Genomic DNA, 27,249 nt, shown 5'->3' with positions numbered 1-27,249 from the left:
CTGGATTGTTCATTAACTCAAGGTGACATGAACGATTCTGCCATTAGAAATTAAAAATAAAATCGTTTGCATCAATCAAGGATTGTGCTTGGCAGCAGGTGCCAACATACCACGTCCACCACTCACTAACCCTAACCCTAACCCTTGTCTTTGGAATGTGGGAGGAATCTGGAGTAACAAGAGGTCCTAAGTGGAATATACTAACTCTTTACAGTCAGCAGCAGGAATTGAATCCCGATCTTACAGCTGCTGCTGTGAAGCAGTGTGTGCCAACCACTATGCTATCATGCTGCAACCAATCAGCAATTCTCTGATCTGTGAAAAGTTAGCTCAGATTTTCCAATTGCTTGGTCTGTCTCTCCTGACTTTAGGTGTGGGCTTATGGTGACCTTGGCCACAGACCTGGTGGTGTGGATGACTGCAGTTACTGACGACTCTGTCCACATGGAATTAGAAGCTGCGCAGCTGGCATCAAACAACAGGAACAGCTCAGCGCCCGCAGGTACAAGGTCTCACTGTACTGGCAACACACTCCCTAAAGGCACACACTCCTCACTTGGTAGACTGGTTTTATTGCAAGACAGTGGGAATGATCTTCCACTTTACTCTCTCAGAAAAGGGGCAAAGCAAACATCCCAAAGCCCGTGACTTCCGGGAGATACTTCAATTAATAACTTCAGAAGTCAGTGACTCAGAAGCTGGAAGTTACATTTATAAAAGGCACTCAGCCCTCAGGGAAATGTCAAACACTGTCTGAAGTAAAGCTCTGCAGATCTGAGAAATAAAAACAGAATCAGACTCAGGTTTATTATCACCGGCATGTGTCGTGAAATTTGTTAAATTAGCAGCAGCAATTCAATGCAGTACATAATATAGAAGAAAAAAAGTAAAAATAAATAAGTAAATCAATTACAGTATGTGTATATTGAATTAGATTAAAAATTGTGCAAAAACAGAAATGATATACTTACATCAAGTGAGGTAGTGTCCAAGGGTTCAATGTCCATTTAGGAATCGGATGGCAGAGGGGAAGAAGCTGTTCCTGAATCGCTGAGTGTCTGCCTTCAGGCTTCTGTATCTCCTACCTGATGGTAACAGTAAGAAAAGGGCACGTCCTGGGTGCTGGAGGTCCTTAATAATGGACGCTGCCTTTCTGAGACACCGCTCCCTAAAGATATCCTGGGTACTTTGTAGGCTAGTGCCCAAGATGGAGCTGACTAGATTTACAACCTCCTGCAGCTACTGTGCAGTAGCCCCCCCCCCCCCCACCATACAGATAGTGATGCAGCCTGTCAGAATGCTCTCCATGGTACATCTATAGAAGTTTTTAAGAGATTTGATATGTCAACAAAAACACTCAAACTCCTAGTGAAGTATAGGCACTGTGTTGCCTTCTTTACAGCTGCATCGATATGTTGGGACCAGGTCAGGTTCTCAGAGATCTTGACACCCAGGAACTTGAAGCTGCTCACTCTCTCCACTTCTGATCCCTCTCTGAGGATTGGTATGTGTTCCTTCATCTTACCCTTCCTGAAGTCCACAATCAGCTCTCTCGTCTTACTGACGTTGAGTGCCAAGTTGTTGCTGTGACACCACTCCACTAGTTGGCACATCTCACTCCTGTATGGCCTCTCGTCACCACCTGAGATTCTACCAACAATGGTTGTATCATCAGCAAATTTATAGATGGCAGTTGAGCTATGCCTAGCCACACAGTCATGGGTACAGAGAGGGTAGAGTGGTGGGTTATGCACACACCTCCGAGGTGCACCAGTGTTGATCGTCAGCAAAGAGGAGATATTATCACCAATCCGCACAGGTTGTGGTCTTCCGTTTAGGAAATCGAGAATCAATTGCAGAGGGAAGTACAGAGGCCTAAGTTCTGTAGCTTCTCACTCAGGATTGTGGGAATGATGGTATTAAACGCTGAGCTATAATTGATGAACAGCATCCTGACTCAGGAGTTTGTGTTGTCCAGGTGATCTAAGGCCTTATGAAGAGCCATTGAGATTGCGTCAGTCATTGACCTATTGTGGCGATAGGCAAATTGCAGTGGGTCCAGGTCCTTGATGAGGCAGGAGTTTGGTCTAGTCATAACCAACCTCTCAAAGCATTTCATCACTGTAGATGTGAGTGCTACCAGGCAATAGTCAGTAAGGCAGCTCACATTAGGCACTGGTATAATTGTTGCCTATCTGAAGCACGTGGGAACTTCTGCCCGTAGCAGTGAGAGGTAGAAAATGTTCTTGAGTACTCCCCAGTTTTCAGAGCCTTGGCAGGTACTGCATTGGGGCCTGCTGCTTTGTAAGGGTCAAAGACAGCCTAACATTGGCCTCTGAGACAGATCACAGGGTCACCGGGTGCGGCAGGGATTTTCACAGCCGTGGTTATATTCTCCCTTTTTTGAAGTGGGCATAGAAGTCGTTGAGCTCATCTGGTAGTGAAGCATTGCTGCCATTCATGCCATTGGGTTTCACTTTGTAGGAAGTAATGTCTTGCAAACCCTGCCAGAGTTGTCGTACATCCAATGTCACCTCCAACCTCATTCAAAATTGTCTCTTAGCCCTTGAAATAGCCTTCTGCAAGTCGGACCTGGTTTTCTGGTTCAGACCTGGGTCGCCAGGCTTGAACGCCACAGATCTGGCATTCTGCAGGTGACGTACCTCCTGGTTCATTCTCTGCTTTTGGTTTGGGAATGTACAGTAAGTCTTCGTGGGCACACACTCACCCACACAGCTTTTAATGAAGTTGGTAACAACTGCAGCAAACTCATCCAGATTCGAAGATGAATCCCTGAATACAGTCCGGACCACCAATTCAGAGCAGTCTTGTAGGTGCTCCTGTGCTTCCCTTGTCCAAATCTTCTTGGTCCTCAATAATGGTGCATAATGAAATATTGTGTTTAGTAGGTTGATCAGCCTCTGCAGAGAGAGAAACAGTGGTGATGTTTCTGCACCTGCTTCAAAAGGGCATCAGTCATACCAGTGCCCAAGAGCAGGGTGAGCTGCCTCAGTAACCATCACCAGATAGCACTCACATCTGATGATGAAGATCTTCGAGAGCTTGTGGCTAGAACCAACTCTGGCCTGAACCACTGTAATTTCCCTACTGCCACAACGGGGCTACAGCAGATGCAATTTTGCTGGCTCTCCATGCAGCCTTGGATCACCTGGACAACTGCAATACTGTACCTATTGTTGCTATTTATTGATTACAGCTCAATATTCAACACCTTGGTACTAATCAACAAACTTCAAAATCTGGGGTTCCCTCTGCAACTGGGTTCTTGACTTCCTTATTGAGAGATAATAGTCAGTGTGGATCAGTAATTATATCTCTTCACTGACAATCACGTGGGCACACCTCCAAGATGCATGCTTAGCGCACTGCTCTAATTTCTCAACACTCTTGACTGTGTGGCTAGGCATAGACATAGAAACACAGAAACATAGAAAACCTACAGCACAAATTAGGCCTTTCGGCCCACAATGCTGTGCCAAACATACACTTACTTTAGAAATTACCTAGGGTTACCTATCTATTTTTCTAAGTTCCATGTATCTATCCAGGAGCCTTTCAAAAGACCCTATCGTATTCGCCTCCACCACAGTCGCCGGCAGCCCATTCCATGCACTCACCAGTCTCTGCGTATAAAACTTACCCCTGACATTCCCTCTGTACCTACTTCCAAGCACCTTAAAACTGTGCCCTCTCACATTAGACACTTCAGCCCTGGGAAAAAGCCTCTGACTATCCACACAATCAATGCCTCTCATCATCTTATACACCTCTATCAGGTCACCTCTCATCCTCCGTCACTCCAAGGAGAAAAGCCCAAGTTCTCTCAATCTACTCTTGTAAGGCATGCTGCCCAATCCAGGCAACGTCCTTGGAAATCCCCTCTGCACCCTTTCTATGGATTCCACGTCCATCCTGTAGTGAGGTGACCAGAACTGAGCACAGTACTCCAAGTGGGGACTGACCAGGGTCCAACTTGATGCTTTCCAAAAGCTCCGACACATCCTCTTTATTAATGTCTATCTGCTCAAGCTTTTCAGTCCACTGTAAGCCATCCTTACAATCACCAAGGTCCTTTTCCGTAGTGAATACTAAAGCAAAGAATTCAGTAAGTACCTCCGCTACCTCCTCCGGTTCCATACACACTTTTCCACAATCACACTTGATTGGTCCTATTCTTTCACGTCTTATCCTCTTACTCTTCACATACTTGTAGAATGCTTTGGGGTTTTCCTTAATCCTGCTCACCAAGGCCTTCTCATGGCCCCTTCTGGCTCTCCTAATTTCATTCCTAAGCTCCTTCCTGCTAGCCTTATAGTTTTCTAGATCTCCATCATTACCTAGCTTTTTGAACCTTTCGTCAGCTTTTGTTTTTTTTCTTGACTAGATTTTCAACAGCCTTTGTGCACCACGGATCCTGTACCCTACCATCCTTTCCCTGTCTCATTAGAACGTACCTATGCAGAAGGTCACACAAATATCCCTGAACGTTTGCCACATTTCTGCTGTACATTTCCCTGAGAACATCTGCTCCCAATTTATGCTTCCAAGTTTCTGCCTGATAGCCTCATACTTCCCCTTATTCCAATTAAACGCTTTCCTATCTTGTCTGTTCCTATCCCTCTCCAATGCTATGGTAAAGGAGATAGAAGTGTGATCACTATCTCCAAAAATTCTCTCCCACTGAAAGACCTGACACTGACCAGGTTCATTTCCCAATACCTGATCAAGTACAGCCTCTTCTCTTGTAGACTTTTCTATATATTGTGTCAGGATACCTTCCTGAACACACCTAACAACCTCCAACCCATTTAAAACTCAACACTAACCCTAGTGGATGGAGTCAGCTCCATCTTGGGTACTAACCTACAAGTACCCAGGACACCTTCAGGGAGCGGTGTCTCAGAAGGCAGCATCCATTATTAAGACCTCCAACACCCAGGGCATGCCCTTTTCTCACTGTTACCATCAGGTAGGAGGTACAGAAGCCTGAAGACACACACTCAGTGATTCAGGAACAGCTTCTTCCCCTCTGCCATCCAATTCCTAAATGGACATTGAAGCCTTGGACACTCCCTTACTTTTTTAATATACAGTATTTCTGTTTTTTGCATATTTTTAAAAAACTATTCAATATATGTATACCGTAATTGATTTACTTGTTTATTTATTATTATTTTTATTTTATTTATTATTACTTTTTTTCTCTTCTAGATTATGTATTGCAATGAACTGCTACTGCTAAGTTAACAAATTTCACATCACATGCTGGTGGTAATAAACTTAATTCTGATTCTGATTCTGTTCTAGGGAGATGCCAATCAATATTGGGGAAATTAAAATCTCCCACCGCGACAACCCTGTTATCATACTTTATACTTTATTGTCGCCAAACAATTGGTACTAGAATGTACAATCATCACAGCGATATTTGATTCTGCGCTTCCCACTCCCTGGATTACAAATATTAAATATTAAAAATAGTTGAAATTAGTAAATCTTAAGAATTTAAATTATAAATCATAAATAGAAAATAGAAAAATGGAAAGTAAGGTAGTGCAAAAGAAACCGAGAGGCAGGTCCGGATATTTGGAGGGTACGGTCAGGATCCGGGTCAGGATCCGTTCAGCAGTCTTATCACAGTTGAAAAGAAGCTGTTCCCAAATCTGGCCGTAGGAGTCTTCAAGCTCCTGAGCCTTCTGCCGGAGGGAAGAGGGACGAAAAGTGTGTTGGCTGGGTGGGTCGTGGCCTTGATTATCCTGGCAGCACTGCTCCGACAGTGTGTGGTGTAAAGTGAGTCCACAGACGGAAGATTGGTTTGTGTGATGTGCTAGGCCGTGTTCACGATCTTCTGCAGCTTCTTTCGGTCTTGGACAGGACAACTTCCATACCAGGTTGTGATGCACCCTAGAAGATACAGCGCATCTATAAAAATTAGTGAGGGTTTTAGGGGACAGGCCAAATTTCTTTAGTTTTCTCAGGAAGTAAAGGCGCTGGTGGGCCTTCTTGGCAGTGAACTCTGCTTGGTTGGACCAAGTCAGGTCATTTGTGATATTGACCCTGAGGAACTTAAAGCTTTTGACCTGCTCCACTTGTGCACCACTGATGTAAATTGGGTCGTGCGGACCCAATTATTGCATCTTTCCAGAATCTGTCTCAATATCTGCTCCTTGGTGTCCCTGTTACTATTGGGTGGTCTATTAAAAACACCCAGTAGAGTTATTGACCCTTTGCTGTTCCTAACTTCCACCCACAGAGACTCAGTAGCCAACCCCTCCATGACTTCCTCCTTTTCTGCAGCTGTGACACTATCTCTGATCAGCAGTGCCACGCCCCCACCTCTTTTGCCTCCCTCCCTGTCCTTTCTGAAACATCTAAAGCCTGGCACTCTAAGTAGCCATTCCTGCCCCTGAGCCATCCAAGTCTCTGTAATGGCCACAACGTCATAGGTCCAAGTACTGATCCATGCTCTAAGCTCATCCATTTTGTTCATGATGCTCCTTGCATTAAAATAGACACATCTCAAACCATCAGTCTGAGCGCATCCCTTCTCTATCACCTGCCTATCATACTGTCTACAAGTTTTCTCAATTTGTGAGCCAACCACCCCTTCCCCCATCTCTTCAGTTCAGTTCCCAGCCCCCAGCAATTCTGTTTGTAGTTTAAGCTCTCCCCAACAGCCTTAGCAAACCTCCCTGCCAGGATATTGGTCCCTCTCGGATTCAAGTGCAACCCGTCCTTTTTGTACAGGTCACGTCTGCACCAGAAGAGGTCCCAATGATCCAGAAATCTGAATCCCTGCCCCCTGCTCCAATCCCTCAGCCACGCATTTATCCTCCACCTTACTCTATTCCTATACTCACTGTCGCGTGGCACAGGCAGTAATCCTGAGATCACTACCTTTGTGGTCCTGCTTCTCAATTTCCTTCCTAACTCCCTGTAGTCTGCTTTCAGGACCTCCTCCCTTTTCCTACCTATGTCGTTGGTACCAATATGTACCACAACCTCTGGCTGTTCACCTTCCCACTTCAGGATATCTTGTTCACGATCAGAAACATCCCCGACCCTGGCACCTGGAGGCAAAGTACCGTCTGTGTTTCTTTCCTGCTTCCACAGAATCGCCTGTCTGACCCCCTAACCATAGAGTCCCCTATCACTGCTGCCCTCCTCTTCCTTTCCCTACTCTTCTCAGCCACAGGGCCAGACTCTGTGCCAGAGGCACGGCCACTGTTGCTTCCCCCAGGTAGGTTGTCTCCCCAACAGTACTCAAACAGGAGTACTTATTGTTAAGGGGGGCAGCCACAGGGGTACTCTCTAGTATCTGACTCTTCCCCTTCCCTCTCCTGACTGTTACTCACTTGTCTGTCTCCCGTGGCCCTGGTGTGACCACCTGCCTGTAGCTCCTCTCTATCACCTCCTCGCTCTCCCTGACCAGACGAAGGTCATCGATCTGCATCTTCAGTTCCCTAACCCAGTCCCTAAGGAACTGCAGCTCGACACACCTGGAGCAGATGTGGCCTTTCGAAAAGCTGGGAGTCTCCCGGACTTTCTACATCTGACACCCAGTACAGAACACATACTTCCTATTCCTATCCTTCACAAGTAGCTTTCCTCACCTCGACCCATTATCACAGAAGCCCCGTTAAGCCAAAGCTCCCTGTCTCCCTCTACTCTGTCGCCCGTTCTTCCAATGGCCGCTCTGTAAATCTGTCTTCTTTTTATACTCTTCCCGCCGGTCTGACTAGCTGACGTCCACGCGCCTGCGCAGTTGTTCCTCGATCCTCTCTAACTTTGCTGATGATACAGGAGTGAGATAGTGGTGTCGCCACCAACACGTTAGTGTGAGGGATTGGACAATGGGGACGGTCAGTGTGGAGGATGCGGGAATCCGAGGCGGTGGGGTTCTGGGTTGTACGATCGCGAACGGCAGCCAGTCCTTGGTATGCTGCCAGCTGTCTGCTCTCCGCCTCAGGATCTGCAGAGATACCTGTACCATGACCACCCTGAGGTGGCACTCGCTGGCGACGTATTTTCTCCGCCGGGGACGCTACCTGTGGGAGGGTACACGAGGTCCGATGGACGGCGTCCGCCGTGCCCCTCTGAGAGAGCTACACCCGCTTCTACCGTGAACTGTGGAGGGTATTGGGTCTGGCTTCATCCGGGCAGGGTACTCCTGTGCCACTGGGGAACGGTGCTCTGGGTGCTGGGTGCTGGTCCCGGTCCCGATCCTATTACGGCGGGTGCTGGGAGGGTGCGGGATATTGGAGAGATTCTGGCTGCTCGTTGGATCCAGGCCACGGGAGAGGGTGCCACACAGCGTGAGCCGTCTTGCAGGAGTGCCCACCGTGCCGTTCCGGGACGCTCCGAGGCGCTTCTTGTACGGGCTGCTCCTGCACACCTTTCACTTTCTTGCCTTGGCGATCCATGTTACCATCTGGCAGCAGAGGAGGTCCCCAGTGGAAGTCTTTTTACGTAGGGGTGCTTCCCCTGTAAGCTGGCCAGCCTGGGGTGGAAGCAGCTCCATACAACAGATTCTCAACTCCAGCAGGTCCAGCTGTCCATTCTGTGGGTGGGAGGGGTCAGTGTACAGAATGTGAGAGGTGGGGTTCTGACTGCACTTTACTCCCGTCTTCCTCATATACAGACACCCAGTTCGGAAGTGAGAATGATCTCCTGGTGGGCATGGTCCTGCGCCTAGCCAAGATGGCCATGCATGGGTCTAGGTGGCAGAATGTGGAGGGCGCTGCCCGGGCCGACTGCCTGCCCCTTTTCTGAGGATACGTCCGTGCCCGACTGTCCTTGGAGAGGGAGCAGGCGGTCGCGGCGGGCACATTGGGGGACTTCCGTGAACGGTGGTTCCCCTGTGGTATTGACTGTTTTATAGACAGTAGCAACCATATTTTAATATTTTACTTACTGTCTTGTAAATATTGTCTGTACCTTTGTGTACATAAACTTTTATAGTTTGTAAATAAAAAAAAATGGGAAGAGGGGGATGGCCAGTGTGGAGGAGGGGGGATAGCGGGGTGGGGGTTAAGGGCCTAGGTCCTGAGTCTTCTCATCGTGGAGGGTGGCCAGTCCTCAGGAGCTTGGAGACTGTACGGCCAGATTTGGGAACAGCTTTTTTCCAACTGTGAGTGGTGGTAAAAATCTTCTGAGGTGTATATATTTCAATGCTAGGAGTATTGCGGGGAAGGCAGATGAGTTGAGGGCGTGGATTGACACGTGGAATTATGAGTGAAACTTGGCTACAGGAGGGGCAGGACTGGCAGCTTAATATTCCAGGGTTCCGATGTTTCAGATGTGATCGAGGCAGAGGAATGAAAGGTGGGGGAGTAGCATTGCTTGTCAGGGAAAATATTACAGCAGTGCTCAGGCAGGACAGATTAGAGGTTTTGTCTACTGAGTCCTTATGGGTGGAGCTGAGAAACAGGAAAGGTATGGCCACATTAGTGGGATTGTATTACAGACCACCCAATAGTCAACGAGACTTGGAAGAGCAAATCTGCAGAGAGATAGCAGGCAACTGCAGGAAACATAAAGTTGTGGTGGTAGGGGATTTTAATTTTCCATACATTGATTGGGACTCCCATACTGTTAGGGGTCTAGCTGGTTTAGAGTTTGTAAAATGTGTTCAGGAAAGTTTTCTAAATCAATATATAGAGGGACCAACTAGAGGGGATGCAATATTAGATCTCCTGTTAGGAAATGAGTTAGGACAAATGACGGAAGTCTGTGTAGGGGAGCACTTTGGTTCCAGTGATCATAACACCATTAGTTTCAACTTGATCATGGACAAGGATAGATCTGGTCCTAAGGTTGAGGTTCTTAACTGGAAGAAGGCCAAATTTGAAGAAATGAGAAAGGATCTAAAAAGCGTGGATTGGGACAGGTTGTTCTCTGGTAAGGATGTGATCGGTAGGTGGGAAGCCTTCAAAGGAGAAATTTTGAGAGTGCAGAATTTGTATGTTCCTGTCAGGATTAAAGGCAAAGTGAATAGGAATAAGGAACCTTGGTTCTCAAGGGATATTGCAACTCTGATAAAGAAGAAGAGAGAGTTGTATGACATGTATAGGAACCAGGGAGTAAATAAGGTGCTTGAGGAGTATAAGAAGTGCAAGAAAATACTTAAGAAATAAATCAGGAGGGCTAAAAGAAGACACGACGTTGCCTTGGCAGTCAAAGTGAAGGATAATCCAAAGAGCTTTTACAGGTATATTAAGAGCAAAAGGATTGTAAGCGATAAAATTCGTCCTCTTGAAGATCAGAGTGGTCGGCTATGTGGGGAACCAAAGGAAATGGGGGAGATCTTAAGTAGGTTTTTTGCGTCTGTATTTACTAAGGAAACTAGCATGAAGTCTATGAAATTAAGGGAAAGAAGTAGTGAGACCATGGAAACTGTACAGATTGAAAAGGAGGAGGTCCTTGCTGTCTTCAGGAAAATTAAAGTGGATAAATCCCCGAGACCTGACAGGGTGTTCCCTTGGACCTTGAAGGAGACTAGTGTTGAAATTGCAAGGGCCCTGGCAGAAATATTTAAAACGTCGCTGTCTACAGGTGAGGTGCTGGAGGATTGGAGAGTAGCTCATGTTGTTCCGTTGTTTAAAAAAGGATCGAAAAGTGATCCGGGAAATTATAGGCCAGTAAGTTTAACGTCGGTAGTAGGTAAGTTATTGGAGGGAGTACTAAGAGACAGAATCTACAAGCATTTGGATAGACAGGGACTTATTAGGGAGAGTCAACATGGCTTTGTGCGTGGTAGGTCATGTTTGACCAATCTATTGGAGTTTTTCGAGGAGGTTACCAGGAAAGTGGATGAAGGGAAGGTGGTGGATATTGTCTACATGGACTTCAGTAAGGCCTTTGACAAGGTCCCGCATGGGAGGTTAGTTAGGAAAATTCAGTCGCTAGGTCTACATGGAGAGGTGGTAAATTGGATTAGACATTGGCTCAATGGAAGAAGCCAAAGAGTGGTAGTAGAGGATTGCTTCTCCGAGTGGAGGCCTGTGACTAGTGGTGTGCCACAGGGATCAGTGCTGGGTCCATTGTTATTTGTCATCTATATCAATGATCTGGATGATAATGTGGTAAATTGGATCAGCAAGTTTGCTGATGATACTAAGAATGGAGGTGTAGTAGACAGTGAGGAAGGTTTTCAGAGCCTGCAGAGGGACTTAGACCAGCTGGAAAAATGGGCTAAAAAATGGCAGATGGAGTTTATACAGACAAGTGTGAGGTATTGCACGTTGGAAGGACAAACCAAGGTAGAACATACAGGGTTAATGATAAGGCACTGAGGAGTGCAGTGGAACAGAGGGATCTGGGAATACAGATACAAAATTCCCTAAAAGTGGCGTCACAGGTAAATAGGGTCGTAAAGAGAGCTTTTGGTACATTGGCCTTTATTAATCAAAGTATTGAGTATAAGAGCTGGAATGTTATGATGAGGTTGTATAAGGCATTGGTGAGGCCGAATCTGGAGTATTGTGTTCAGTTTTGGTCACCAAATTACAGGAAGGATATAAATAAGGTTGAAAGAGTGCAGAGAAGGTTTACAAGGATGTTGCCGGGACTTGAGAAACTCAAGTTACAGGGAAAGGTTGAATAGGTTAGGACTTTATTCCCTGGAGCGTAGAAGAATGAGGGGAGATTTGATAGAGGTATATAAAATTATGATGGGTATAGATAGAGTGAATGCAAGCAGGCTTTTTCCACTGAGGCAAGGGGAGAAAAAAAATCAGAGGACATGGGTTAAGGGTGAGGGGGGAAAAGTTTAAAGGGAACATTAGGGGGGCTTCTTCACACAGAGAGTGGTGGGAGTATGGAATGAGCTGCCAGACGAGGTGGTAAATGTGGGGTTTTTTTTAACATTTAAGAATAAATTGGACAGATACATGGATGGAGGTGTATGGAGGGATATGGTCCGTGTGCAGGTCAGTGGGACTAGGCAGAAAATAGTTCGGCACAGCCAAGAAGGGCCAAAAGGCCTGTTCTGTGCTGTAGTTTCTATGGTTCTATGGTTCTATGATAAGACTGCTGAATGGATCCTGACCCGGAGCTGGGCCATACCCTCCAAATATCCCGACCTGCCTCTCGGTTTTTTTGCACTACCTTACTTCCCCTCTTCTATTTTCTATTTATGATTTATAATTTAAATTTTTAACATTTACTATCGATTTGTACTCCAGGGAGTGTGAAGCACAGAATCAAATATCGCTGTGATGATTGTACGTTCTAGTATCAATTGTTTGGCGACAATAAAGTATAAAATATACGTGCGCACCCAGCTGGCGGCTCTCCGCCTCAGGACCCTGCAGAGTTACCTGTACATGACTACCCTCCCAGGCGACACGCGCCGACAATGCACTTATATATAAGGAAAGTTACGTCACATCCGGAGTTTCTCCAGTTAGTGGACGATTTCCCTCCACGCCTCTCTGACGTAGTGGGGAGCCGCGTACAAGACAAGTTACAGCAGTGGTTTGCCATTGCCTCCTGCTGGCTGAGTTTCCAAAGAGATCACCAGCTCGTAACCCAGCACGGATGGAAAGCGTGCACTCATATAGTTTTGTAAAAATAAACTGAGGGAATGGTCAGTGTGGAAGACGGATGATGGGGAGACGGTCAGTGAGGTGGACACTGTTGATAGGGTGACATTCAATGTGTGGTCAAGTGGGGACGGTTGGTAGGCTGGGCGGTGGGTGGAAACTGTCCGTGGTGAGAACACAGAGTTTTAGTGTTGCTGTGTGCTGAAAAAAGGGGTCGGTTGACGGTTGGTGTGAAGCATGGGGATGGGGGAAGTAAGTGTGGAGGACAAGGCTGTTGGTCACTGTTCACCGTGAAGGATGGGTAGGGTCAGTTAGAGGATGGGAGGAATGGGGTACGGTCAGTGTGAAGGTCTGGGGCCAGGGTGATGGTTTGTGTGGAAGAGAGGGGTATGGTCAGCATCATGTATGAGTTTGACAGGGAGATGTTCAATATGTGGGATTCGGGGGATTAACTGGTGTGCTGAATGGGGAGCGGGAAATGGGGGTGGAGGGTATAGTCCTTGTGAAAGTTGAGGGGATGATCAGTGTGGAGAACAGGTATGGGATGGTGGATGGTTGTATGGAGATGATCTGTGTGGGGAACATTGGGAGTGGATGTTGTGGAAGACAAGGGGTGGCAGTCAATATGGTGGACAAGGAGGCACAGTCAGTGTGGTTGACAATTGACAGGCCACGTGAAGGACAGTATTTCTATGCTGTTAATTGTCTGGTGTACATGAGAGTGACACAAACTGTTGTAAAGTTTGTCCCGCATCCTATCTTTGCAGGTGGTTGGAACCTGTCAGACTTGAGTTGCCAGAGTGAGCTCTGCACCATTTTCCAGAAGGGCATCGTTATCCTGTACCCCTTCAGCATTGAATTCTGCCTCATCTCCTCCACCATGCTATATGTTCTGTGGGGCAACGTGGGGCGCTCCATTGAGCATCATGAGACTCACACCAGCAACAGGTTCCGAGGTCATGGCTTAGTTGCAGGACCACTGCTAGGGGTGATGGTGATCATTACTGGTTTGGTTATCTTCATCCTGTACCAAAAGGGGGTATCCGCTGACTTCAGGCAACCTACACCCTTCATCCAGTTCTACATCTTCAACATTGTCCTCCTCTCTGCCATGTCGCTCTGCTCACTGGCTGCACTGGTGGTGCACAGGTGGGAGATGCGGGAAGTGGACAGCAGAGAGAACCCCACCCGTAGCCTGGATGTGGTGCTGCTGCAGGTTGCAGCCCTAGGACAGTTATGCATCTCATACTTCTCCATCGTGGCTATTGTCTCCACCCATCCCAAGCGCACCATCGATACTCTGAACCTCACCTACTCCTTACTCATCATCATTGAACATGTGCTGCAGAACCTCTTCATTATTGAGGGCTTGCACAGGCAGTGTCTTCTGGAGGATGCTGATCAGAACTTTGTTGAGGCTTACGATGAAGGATTCATTAACTTGCAGAATCTGAAGGAGCAGGAATCTCCGCCCTCAGGAGTGGTCCAGGAGGCCCCAGCTGCAACAATAAGTGTACAGACCAACATGCCAACCAATCTAGATAGTGCACCTAACTCACCAGATGGAGCACTGGATTGTTCATCCACCGTAAACCAAAGGAAACGAGCTCTCGAAATGACCAGCACACTGAATTGGAAACGGAAGTTATTGAAGGAGATCTCCATGTTTATGATCATGTCCAACCTCATCGTAAGTTAGTCTGGTTTCTTTTCCTGGCGAGCTTGATTCTATCTTCCTCACTTCCAGTACACTCCCAACAGTTCCATGGACATTGCAGCTGGGCACACATTCACTTGACCACCTTGAGGGCATGTGGCAGGTCAGAACACCCAGTGGTAACCCAGCTTTGCCCTCTCCACCTGGGCTCAGGCACTCTGCTTTGGCAGAACTCAGGAAACGATCAATTAGGAATTGAACTTTGTAATCCCCATTGGGTGGATCCACATGGAATTTAAAAATTTGCCCATGTTCTGCTGTTCATGACTTTCTAGTTCACTCAGTATGCAATCTGTCTGCTTTCATTAACAAGAGAGATTTTACGTAAGCTGGAAATCCTGGGCAACACACTCAAAATGCTGGAGGGACCAGGCAGATCAGGCCGCATGTCTGGAGGGGAACAGTTGAGATCCTTCATCAGGACTGGAAAGGAAGTGGGAAGAAGCTAGTGGGTGAAGTCCAAGCTGCCAAGTGATAGGTGAGGTCGGGTGTGAAAAGTGGGTGGGGAGAAGAGGTGAAGGGCTGAAGAAGGAGAGGACAGTGGACCATGGAAGAAAGGGACAGAGTAGGGGAACTTGAGGGAGTGATGGGCAGGATAGAAGGGGCGAGAGGGTAACCAGAATAAAGTTGGAGTTGGAGGGAGAGTAATTACTGGAGGTTAGAGAAATCAGTGTTCATGCCATCAGGTTGAAGGCTACCTAGACAGAATGAGATGTCACTCATCCACCCTGAGAGTGGCCTCATTGTGGCAATAGGGGAGGCTGTAGGCAGACATGTCAGTGTGACAAAATTAAAATGGTTGGCCATCAGGATACACGGACTGTTGTGGCAGACAGAGCAAATGTGAAGTGGTCCGAGTGAGACCTGTTGCAGATAGGGGTCTGCTTCATTGAGTACCTTCACTCTGTTTATAATCGAGGGTATTTCTGAGAACTGAAAGAGCACTCGTGGAAATTTACAACATAAAAGCAGACCTTTGGGTGACCTTGTCCACGATGACCATGATGCACATCTGAACTAATTCCATTTGCCTGCATTAGACCCACGTCCCTCTACACCTTTCCTATCCAAATACTCCTCCAGCTGCATTTTAAACTCTACCTGTCACCATCACCTCCTCTGGCAGGTCACTCCACATACCCATCCCCTTCTGTGTGGAAAAACTTAACCATTCAGAACCCTTAAAAATTTCTTACAAACCTGTGCCTGCTAGTTCTGCACGCCACTGCTCTGGGAAATGAATTCTGAACAAATATCCTATCTCTTTGCCCCATAATCCTATAAACCTCATAAGATTACTGGTCAGCTTCCCAAGTTCCAGTAAGAACAACCCAGCCTGTCAAATCTCTCTTTATAACTACAATCCTCCATTCCAGGCAACATCCTAGAAACATAGAAAATCTACAACACAACACAGGCCCTTCAGCCCACAAAGTTGTGCCGAACATGTCCCTACCTTAGAAATTACTAGACTCACCTATAACCCTCTATTTTTCTAAGCTCCATGTACCTATTCAAAAGTCTCGTAAAAGACCCTATCGTATCCACCTCCACCACCGTTGCTGGCAGCCCATTCCATGCACTCAGCACTCCCTGAGTAAAAACTTACCCCTGACATCTCATCTGTACCTACTCCCCAGCACCTTAAACCTGTGTCCTCTTGTGGCAACCATTTCAGCCCTGGGAAAAAGCCTCTGACTATCCACACGATCAATGCCTCTCATCATCTTATACACCTCTATCAGGCCACCTCTCATCCTCTGTCGCTCTAAGGAGAAAAGGCCGAGTTCACTAAACCTATTCTCATAAGGCATGCTCCCCAATCCAGGCAACATCCTTGTAAATCTCCTCTGCACCCTTTCTATAGTTTCCACCTCCTTCCTGTAGTGAGGTGACCAGAACTGAGCACAGTACTCCAAGTGGGGTCTGACCAGGGTCCAATATAGCTGCAACATTACCTCTTGGCTCCTAAATTCAATTCCACGATTGATGAAGGCCAATATACCATATGCCTTCTTAACCACAGGGTTAATCCTGAGTCTAACCAGTGACCAATCCACACAGCAGAAGTTTGCGAGGAAGGGATTTCACTCAGATCAAAGTAGAGAAATGCCGCACCAGATTGCAGCAGTTTATGAGTTCTGACCGGCGACAAATCGGCATTTGGGATTGATTAGGAAAGGCAAATTAAGGAAGGCAGGAGCAAGCGCATTGGTCATTGGCTGAGTGAACAGAGTTAGGGTGGTGTGGCTTTAGCTCTTCAAGGCTTCAGTCAAAAAAGGTAAGAAAAAGAAAAGTTCTAGATAGTTTTTTTTCCTTCCCTTCTTTACATCTGCTCAGCTAGGACAGTAGAGATGCTAGACAGGATAGTTGAATGGTCATCTTGTGGGATGTAGGAATGATGGAAACCTCAAGTGTCCCTGATGACTACAACTGCAAGAAGTGCATCCAGCTGCAGCTTCTAACAATCTTCATAAAGGAGTTGGAGTTGGAATTGGATGAACTCCAGATCATTTGGGAGGGTGAAGAGGTGATAGGTAGGACACATACAGAGGTAGTTACACCCAAGGTGCAGGACACAGGAAACTGGGTGACAGGAAGGGGAAAGGATTTAGATTAGATTATGAGGACACTCAGTCCTCGTATATTGTCATTTAGAAATGCATACATGCATTAAGAAATGATACAATGTTCCTCCAGAGTGATATCACAGAAAAACAGGACAAACCAAAGACTAACATTGCTGTAACTATATGTTATAACTATGTGGTTCTGTCAGTGCAAAACGATACCATAATTTGATAAAGAACAGACCATGGGCACAGTAAAAAAGTCTCAAAGTCCCGAGTCGATCGACTCCCGAGTCCCCGATAACAGGCGGCAAAGGGAGAAACTCCCTGCCATAAACCTCCAGGCACCGTCAACTTGCTGATGCCTTGGACGCAGCCGACCACAGCCGACACTGAGTCCATCCGTCCAAAAAATTCGAGCCTCCAACCAGCCCCTCTGATACAGCCTCCTGAACGCCTTCGACCTCGCCCCGGCCGCCGAAACAAGCAAAGCCGAGGATCCGGGGCCTTCTCCTCTGGAGATTCTGGACCACACAGTAGCAGTGGCAGCGAAGCGGGCATTTCAGAAGTTTTCCAGATGCTCCTGTGTACTCTCACGTCTGTCTCCATCAAATCAGGATTGAGCACGGTCCCGTACTTGACAAATAACAGACATCACCACCGAAGTGGCCGCGCGTGCTGTGTTGCGCTGCCATCTCCTCCTCCTCCTTTAAGGAGCCAGTGCAGAGTACCCCTGTGGTCATCTCCCCCAATAACAGAACCACTTTGGATTCTGTTGAGGAGGAATAGCAGTCAGGTTTCTGGCACTAGGTCTGCCTCTGTTACTGAGAAGGGAAGAGGGGAGGTGTGGTGTGGTGATAGGGGTTTCATTAGTGGGGGAATGAACAGGAGGTTTTGTGGGCGAGAAAGAGATTCCTGGATGTCATGTTGCCTCCCAGGTGCCAGGGTCTGGAATATCTCAGATCGAGTCCTCAGCATTCTAAAATGGGAGGGTGAACAGCCAGAGGTTGTGGTCCATGTAGATACCAATGACATGCATTGGATGAGTGACAATGTTCTGCATCAGGAGTTCGGGGAGTTAGGTGCTAAGTTAAAAGGCTAGACCTGCAGGGTTGTAATCTCTAGATTGCTTCCCGTGCCATGTGCTAGTGAGGCCAGAACTGGGAAAATTTTGCAGTTTAACACATAGCTAAAGAGTTGATGTAGGAGGGAGGGCATAGGATTTTTGGATTATTGGGCTCTCTTCCAGGGAGGGTGGGACTTATACAAAACGGACGCTTTGCACCTGAACTGTAGAGGGACTAATATCCCAGCAGTTTGTTAATGTTGCATAGTGGGGCTTAATCTAGAGCTACAGGGGGATGGGAACCAGAATGCCAGACCAGTTAGTGGAGACATTGTGGTGACAGATGTTAAGGCCTCAGACAAAGTCAGGTATCAAAAGGTTGAGCATGGTGCAATTAGTGTACTGAGCTGTGTATATTTCAATGCAAGAAATATTATAGGAAAGGAAGATGAGCTCAGGGCATGGATTAACACCTGGAATCATGACGTTACAGCTATTAGTGAGACTTGGTTGCAGCTCGGGCAGGACTTGCAGCTCAATGTTCCGGGGTTCTGTTGTTTTAGATGTGACAGAGGGGGAGGGATTAAAGAAAGAGGGTGTTATTAGTCAGGGAAAATGTCATGCAGTGCTCTATCAGGACAGACCAGGGAACTCGACTAGTGAGGTATTGAAAGGTACGACCACGTTAATGGGCCTGTAATACAGACCACCTCGGGATTACAGTCCTAGAGATTTAGAGGAACAAATTTGTAAAGCAATCTCAGACTATTGCAAGAAACGTGAGGTTGTTGTAGTAGGTTATTTTAACTTTCCACATATTGACTGGGAAGCCCATATTGTGAAAGGACAAGATGGGAATGAGTTTGTCATATGGGTTCGGGAAAAGTCCCAATGTCAGAGCATGCACTACTGGATCTGCTATTGGTGAATGTGACCGGGCTAGTGTCAGAAGTCTGTGTAGGGGAACACCTTCTATCCAGTGACCACAATGCCATTAGTTTAAAAGTAAATATGCAAAAAGATAGGTCTGATTTGCGGGTTGAGATCCTAAATTGGAGTAAGACCAGTTTTGATGGTATCAGAAATGATCTGGCAATTGTGGATTGGGACAGGCTGTTTTCTGGCAAAGGTGTACTTGGTAAGTGGGAGGCCTTCAAAAACAAAACATTGAGAGTATAAAGCTTGTATGTACCTGTTACAATAAAAGGTAAAAATGACAAGTGAAGGAAACCTTGACCTTCAAGAGATATTGCGGCCTTGGTTAAGAAAAAAAGGTGCATATCAGATATAGGCAAGCAAGAGCAAATGAGGTGCTTACGGAATAAGAAATGCAAGAGAACACTTAAGAAAGATACCAGGAAGGCTAAAAGAAGGCATAAAATTGCTCTAGCAGACAAGGTGAAGGAGATCATAAAGGATCCCTCACGCTCCTTTGTTTGAGGGTATACAGTTGTAGGCTGTAGAGTGACAACCAGAACTATAAGCAATACAATAAGTGCAGCCTAACCAATGTTTTGTGAAATGTTATGATGCCCCAACTCTTACACAATGCTTCAGCCTCTGAAGGCATTTATTAACAAAACCTTCTTCACAACCCCCATCTGCCTACATCACAATTTTTGGTGAACTATGGATTCGCATCCCATGGTCTCTCTGTATATTAATTCTCTTGAATTCTCTACCATTTATTCTACATGTCCAACCAGAATTCAGCCTCCCGAAGTCCATTATCTCACACTTGTAATTCCATCTGCCCAACTTTCATCAGATCAATGTCCCTCTGTATCCTTAGATAAACTCCTTCACTATTTATAACTTTGCCAGTATTTCTGTTGTCTGCAAATTCACCAGTCAGATCACTCATATGCTCATCAACTTATTTATATTTAAAAAAAAGGTCTCAGCACCTATCACTCCTCCACCAGTACCCCGCTTCTATCACCAAGCAATTTTGGATAATTTGTCAATATACCTCGGATGCCTTACCCTCTGGAACCAGCCTTCCAAGGTAAGGTTTTATTATTGTCACTGAACTCAAGTCAGTTCCACACGTCTGTTCCATGTCTTTGGCTGAGTCTTTAATCATTTTTAAAGTTTTCTAATTAGCTTGGGCTTAACCTGATATTTCAACCACCAGCACAAACTTCCTCAATAGTGTTGCACCCGGTATTCCAGAAAAAAGTCACCATTGGCTTGGCTACAGAGTAAAGCCCTCTCTACAATCTCACCAAACATGGGCAGGGCAGGTACACTACATAGTTCTTAAATACCCTCCCACTGAGCTACCCTGATAACCACAATTTGCATTAAACAACAGATGTTCCTTTAACACTGTTCCATCACATACTCGCTGATCACAATCTTGGTTCCACTGTCACATCCAGTGATTGCTTCCAGTTGTATCTCAACAACAGAACTTTGCTCCTTTGTTCTGAGCGGCCTCAGCCAACAGACAAGTAATGTTTCTTTATTTCCTCTTCAGCTGTGGATTATGCCAGCATTTGGAGTACAGCCCCAGTTTGAAAATGGACTGGAGAAAAGATTCTATGGGTTTTCCATCTGGTTTGCCATTCTAAACTTTGGTCTACCACTGGGCGTCTTTTACCGGATGCATTCTGCAGGCAACCTGCTGGAAATCTACCTCTCTGCCTGATTCTGGTTCCGGAAGGTGAAATCACCAGCTGATTGCACATTCCCCATCGCTAAGAGTAACATAATGCCTGATCTACACTGATGAAAACTCCATGATCTCGAAGAGTAAATCACCATCTAACCTACCAAGTTATTTTACTGAGAAGTTCCCTTTCATCATCTGAGACATGTGAAGTGCTGAGTATTACTCAATCTTTATCACTGGAGTAAACCACTGCCTGCTTTCTCATTCCTCAACCTAAACGTGTAGATAACTACCCGGCCCTTGCTGTAGTGTATCTCTGCCTGCTCTTCATTATTCAGTGTAGGGATGATCACATGCACTGTTCTTTTGATTCCCTTAATGTCTAAATTTTAAGGTACTCTTGGGTGGAAAGGCCCAAAGGTTCACAGGGAATGGAGTTTCTCCTTCCTTGTCCTGTGTGGTTGCACTCCCCTCCCACCCATTGACCCTCTGATCCCTGAGCAAAGGGAACACCATGCCTGCATCTGCCTGTTGAGTCCAATAATATCAGCTCTTCTTCAAATAAGTTTTACAGGGCCCATTTGCTTAATCTCACATCATCCTCTCTGGGGTGGAGACGGGGACAGCACCTGTTCCTCCAGGTGCAGCTTCACCAGCTTCAGTCAGATGCCTTTTCTCCTGAACCCTTGTCCTCTTACAACAAAGTTTTCTTCCAGTTTAAGATGGCATGCTGAAGGTGAGCAATTACTTACTGACATTACAAAAAAGGACTACAACAAAACGATTTATTAATAACATTTTCTGTAAAAAAAAGAATTATGGTACGATCACTACAAACAATGAAGAGGCAACTGAAGGTGAGGCTAAGTCGAGGGTTGAAGCAAGGCAAAGTCAGGCAAGGTCGAGGCATATTCCAGATGAAGTTGAGGCGAACCGAGTGGAGGAGAGGCAGATTCATAACCCGTCCTCCTAAACCAAAAGTGAAGTTTGATTAATCTAAGTGCTGGGCTGATTTGGAAAGATCGGGTACGGGCAGAAATGTGAACATAGAAATCTGCAGCACATTACAGGCCCTTTGGCCCACAACGTTCTGCTGTAGACCACATGTAACCTACTCTAGAAACTGCCTGGAATTTCCCTACCGCATAGCCCTCTATTTTTCTAAGCTCCATGTACCTATCTAAGACTCTATTGTATCTGCCTCTACCACCGTTGCTGGCAGTACATTCCACGCACCCACCACTCTGTGTGGAAAAACTTACCTCTGACATCCCCCTGTACTTACTTCCAAGCAACTTAAAACCATGCCCTGTCATGTTGGCCATTTCAGCCCTGGGAGAAAGCTTCCGGCTATCCGGATAATCAATGCTTCTCATCATCTTATACACCTCTATCAGGTCACCTCTCATCTTCCATTGCTCCAAGGATCAAAGGTCAAGTTCACTCAACCTGTTCTCATAAGGCACGATCTCCAATCCAGGCAACATCTATGGCAGCAGGGTCCGGGTCCAGACCCAGAGCATATCAAAGCGACAGGGCCTGGGTCTTGGGGCAAACAATGACCCAATGTTTGGATGATTTAAACGCTGGGCTATATGGATTGAAGAGACAGATTGTCAGGACCAGAGGTGAGGGTCAGGCCAGTTCTGCTCGCTGCTCCACGATGTTTACTCCCCTCTGCGCTGAGGCTGAGGCCTGTGGCCTGCTCCAGGCTCCATGTCTGAGGACTCACTTTCATTCTAAATGCTATTTGCTTACTTTTATTGTTTGCTATTTCTCTCTCCCAGCTCATTGGGCATTTGTTGGTCTTTTTTTATGGGTTCTTTTGGGTTTCTTTGTTTTGTGGGTTAGGGTGACGGCCTTTAACAGGACGAATCTCAAGGTTGTATAATGTATACATACTTTGAAAATAAATGTAATTTGAACTTTGGTATCTGCATGCTATCTTTTAATAATCTACTTAAAAGGATACCCAGGACCGTCAAACACCAAAACCATTGAAAGGTTACTTTGACATTTTATTTGTATTAGGAAAGTAGGTGACCTGCCATTTTCCAACCATACTCTGTGTACTCACTCATTCACGCTGCTCACCAGTGTTTCCCCAGAAGCCCTATTGCATCTACCAGCCTGATTTATAGCAGCAGTACAGTGACCCTCCTATGCCACAGAACCCCGCTAGTGAAATGATGCCCGACTCTTCCTGCAGTCTATTTTCTATCCATTCCTCAGTGCACATCAGTTTATGCTTCTTGCCCTAATGCAGAGTCCTGAGCCAACACGTTATGATTTCTTCCCCAGACAGATGTTGATCTCCTCTGGGAGATGTTACTATCTCAATTGCCTCATACTCTAACAATACTGAAAACACAACACTGCCCCATAAGCTCCAGCAAGGCCAGGTTCAGTCCTGACCTCCAGGGCTGTCCGTGTGGGTTTCCCATGGATGTTCCTGCATCCCATAGCTATAATAGTTGAGAGGCTAACAATTCACTGTAACTTGCCCCCAATATGTGGATGTGGTTGGAATCAGGGGGAGCAGATGGGAATGTGGGGAGAATGAAGAAGATGAAGAAGAAGTGTGGCTTCATCTTTAAGGTAGAGAAGGCCGTGGATAAACAGGTCAGAATGGGAATGGGATGTGTAATTAAAATGTGTGGCCACTGGGAGATCCTGCTTTCTCTGGCGGACAGAGTGTAGGTGTTCAGCAAAGCGGTCTCCCAGTCTGCGTCAGGTCTCGCCAATATATAGAAGGCCACATCGGGAGCACCGGACGCAGTATATCACCCCAGCCGACTCACAGGTGAAGTGTCGCCTCACCTGGAAGGACTGTCTGGGGCCCTGAATGGTGGTAAGGGAGGAAGTGTAAGGGCATGTGTAGCACTTGTTCCGCTTACAAGGATAAGTGCCTGGAGAGAGATCAGTGGGGAGGGATGGGGGGGACGAATGGACAAGGGAGTCATGTAGGGAGCGATCCCTGTGGAAAGCAGAGGTGGGGAGGGGAAGAAGTGCTTGGTGGTGGGATCCTGTTGGAGGTGGCGGAAGTTACGGAGAATAATATGTTGGACCCGGAGGCTGGTGGGGTGGTAGGTGAGGACCAAGGGAACTCTATTTCTAGTGGGAGGATGGAGTGAGAGCAGATATGAGTGAAATGGGGGAGATGCATTTGAAAGCAGAGTTGATGGTGGAGGAAGGGAAGCCCCTTTCTTTAGAAAAGGAGGACATCTCCCTTGTCCTGAAATGAAAAGCCTCATCCTCATACGGCGGAGACGGAGGAATTACCGTTTTGCTGAACACCTACGCTCTGTCCGCCAGAGAAAGCAGGATCTCCCAGTGGCCACACATTTTAATTCCACATCTCATTCCCATTCTGACATGTCTATCCACGGCCTCCTCTACTGTAAAGATGAAGCCACACTCAGGTTGGAGAAACAACACCTAATATTCCATCTGGGTAGCGTCCAAGCTGATGGCATGAACATTGACTTCTCTAACTTCTGCTAATGCCCCACCTCCCCCTCGTACCCCATCCGTTATTTATTTTTATACACACATTTTTCTCTCTCTCTCCTTTTTCTCCCTCTGTCCCTCTGACGATACCCCTTGCCCATCCTCTGGGTCCCCCCCCCCTTTTCTTTCTCCCTGGGCCTCCTGTCCCATGATCCTCTCATATCCCTTTTGCCTATCACCTGTCCAGCTCTTGGCTCCATCCCTCCCCCTCCTGTCTTCTCCTATCATTTTGGATCTCCCCCTCCCCCTCCCACTTTCAAATCTCTTACTAGCTCTTCCTTCAGTTAGTCCTGACGAAGGGTCTCGGCCTGAAACGTCGACTGTACCTCTTCCTAGTGATGCTGCCTGGCCTGCTGCGTTCACCAGCAACTTTGATGTGTGTTGCTTGAGTTATTAACTTCAAACTTCTTGCATAATCACTCAAAGAGTTGAACTGCATGTGCATGTAACGAGAGCTGTATAACTCATCTCCTGCTACCTTAGGCCATGAACTTATCGATCACCCCTGCTGTGGACACTTTCTGGAGATCCAAGATCTGTATGCTGCACAACCACTAGACTAAGTGTGTAAATGTATGAGGGGACTATGTTGAAAAATAAATGTGCTAGGTTTTCTAAAATGACTCCTTCTACCTTAGGCCACAAACTTATCAATCACCCCTTGTAGAACAAAACATGCACAGAAACTGTTCACTCTAAGCATGGTGTCATGCCTAACAGCCACACAAATGCACATGTCCGACACTAGTTAAAAACTGTTCAGCCCAGTTGTGGCATTCTCACACTCAGAATCAGGATTATTATCACCGGCATTTGACGTGAAATTTGTTAACTTTGCAGCCGCAGTTCAATGCAATACATAATCTAGCAGAGAGAAAAATAAATAAAATAAAACATAATAAATAAACAAGTAAATCAATTATGTATATTGAATAGATTTTAAAAAATGTGCAAAAACAGAAATACTGTATATTCAGTTTGTAGCCTGGAGAAAAGTACACACTCAGGACAACAAATACTTTTTCGGGTTTTAATTTCTTTATCTGTTTTAGATGTTTATGCGCAAGAAGAGGGTTGCAAAACAAAACGAATGAATTTACAAACAGTTCTTGCCATTACAATCTCAGTTTAACTTTCGATCCACACCCTCGTGTATGGACAGAATTGCGTTTGCAGTGTAAAAATACCAGAACTAGTACGGTACTACTTTAATACGGTGTTGGCAGTCCTGAGGGAACACAATCCAAAGAACATTAGAATCCCACCCACCCTGCATCTTATACATAACAGCGAGAAATGTAAGCAAATACATCTCACCTAAGACGTCCACACGTGCTGAACTTCCGAACAGAGACTAAACACTCACGTTACGCGGTTACATGCACAATCAGTCCTGATACAATAAAGTTAGACAAAAGGTACACTTTGGCACAACTTTTACAAGGTATTGTCTGGTAGTTAAATTACAGGAAGACTGACCCACTTGGATGGTGAGGAACTTTGCATAAGCCATGTGATCCAGCATCGATGCCTTTACTCGTGAAAATCTAAAGCATCCACATGTAAAACATGTCAAATAACCGGTATTCTCGATTCGCCAACAAGCATAAACCAATTTACATGGATATTGTCAATTAATGCTCACCTTTCCTCACCATGCCCAGTCTCGGGGAGGAACTCAATTCCAACGCCCCACCAGCGTCTTCAGCAGAAAACAAAATAGTCTCCCCACTATCCCGCGCGTGCGTAATGACATCACCGTCTCCCTTAAAGGCACAGACAACTATTCTAGCATTACCCAGATGGACGGTCACCCGGTTACATTAACGAAAGTGAGGTAGTGTCCAAAGCTTCAATATCCATTCAGGAATTGGATGGCAGAGAGAAGCAGCTGAGTGTGTGCCTTCAAACGTCTGTATCTCCTACCTGATGCTAACAGTGCGAAAAGGGCATGGAGGTCCTTAATAATGGACGTTGCCTTTCTGAGACACCGCTCCCTAAAGATATCCTGGGTACTTTGTAGGCTAGTGCCCAAAATGGAGGTGACTAGATTCACAACCCTCTGCAGCTTCTTTCAGTCCTGTGCAGTAGCCCCTCCATACCAGACAGTGAAGCAGCCTGTCAGAATGCTCTCCATGGTACAACAATATAAGTTTTTGAGCGTATTTGTTGACATGCCAAATCGCTTCAAACTCCTCATAAAGTATAGCTGCTGTCTTGCCTTCTTTATGACTACATCAATGTGTTGGGACCAGGTTAGATCGTCAGAGATCTTGATACCCAGGAACTTGAAGCTGCTCACTGTCTCCACTTCTGATCCCTCTATGAGGATTGGTATGTGTTCCTTCGTCTTACCCTTCCTGAAGTCCACAATCAGCTCTTTCATCTTACTGACGTTGAGTGCCAGGTTGTTGCTGTGACACCACTCCACTAGTTGGCATATCTCACTCCTCTACGCCCTCTCATCACCACCTGAGATTCTACCAACAATGGTTGTATTGTCAGCAAATTTGTAGATAACATTTGAGCTATGCCTAGCCACACACACATTCTACACAAAATAAATAAAGGGATTTTCTCAATTAATTTTTGTTCTTTAAAGAGTTGTTGCAAATAAATGGCTGCCCTTACGAACCAATCGCACAATTTACCAGAATCCACTGCATTTCTTTATTCCCAAATATAATTTATGTTTCATTCTGTGAGGGACCCACATTCGCAATTTTTCATTCCCTTTTTAGGTATTGATTTGTTTCTCATGAGCTGACCTTTGCTTTCCACTTTCCCCTTCCTCATCAGATGGGTGCCACGAGAGCTTAGCAGTTAACGTGACATCATTACAGCTTGGGGTGTTCCAGAGCTTGGAGTTCAATTCTGGCGCCATTCTGTAAGGAATCTCTATACATCCTCCCCAAGTAATGCACGGGTACATATATATCCTCCCCAAGGAATGCATGGGTACATATGTGTGTGTATATATATATATATATATATATGTATCCTCCCCATGAAATGCACGGGTATATATGTGTATATGTGTGCAACACACATCAAAGTTGCTGGTGAACGCAGCAGGCCAGACAGCATCTCTAGGAAGAGGTGCAGTCGACGTTTCAGGCCGAGACCCTTCGTCAGGACTAACTGAAGGAAGAGTGAGTAAGGGATTTGAAAGTGAAAGTGGGAGGGGGAGATCCAAAATGATA

The 27,249-nt window shown here is 46.1% G+C and overlaps 1 protein-coding gene across 1 annotated transcript in view; it reads left to right on the top strand.

The window, feature by feature from the left end:
• The window catches only part of LOC140187431 (proton channel OTOP3-like), a 71,989-nt gene extending 51,417 nt beyond the window's left edge, over window positions 1-20,572 (top strand). Inside the window, exons 4-6 of the mRNA XM_072242751.1 lie at window positions 372-502; window positions 13,334-14,256; window positions 20,402-20,572. Coding sequence (XP_072098852.1) covers window positions 372-502; window positions 13,334-14,256; window positions 20,402-20,572 — 1,225 coding nt within the window. The remainder of the gene's footprint in view (window positions 1-371; window positions 503-13,333; window positions 14,257-20,401) is intronic.
• Window positions 20,573-27,249: the final 6,677 nt, after the last annotated feature.

This window comes from Mobula birostris, chromosome 24 (assembly GCF_030028105.1).
Source record: "Mobula birostris isolate sMobBir1 chromosome 24, sMobBir1.hap1, whole genome shotgun sequence".
NCBI classification, from domain to species: domain Eukaryota; kingdom Metazoa; phylum Chordata; class Chondrichthyes; order Myliobatiformes; family Myliobatidae; genus Mobula; species Mobula birostris.
The sequence above is the reverse complement of the archived record's forward strand: the minus strand, read 5'-3'. Positions and strand labels throughout refer to the sequence as shown.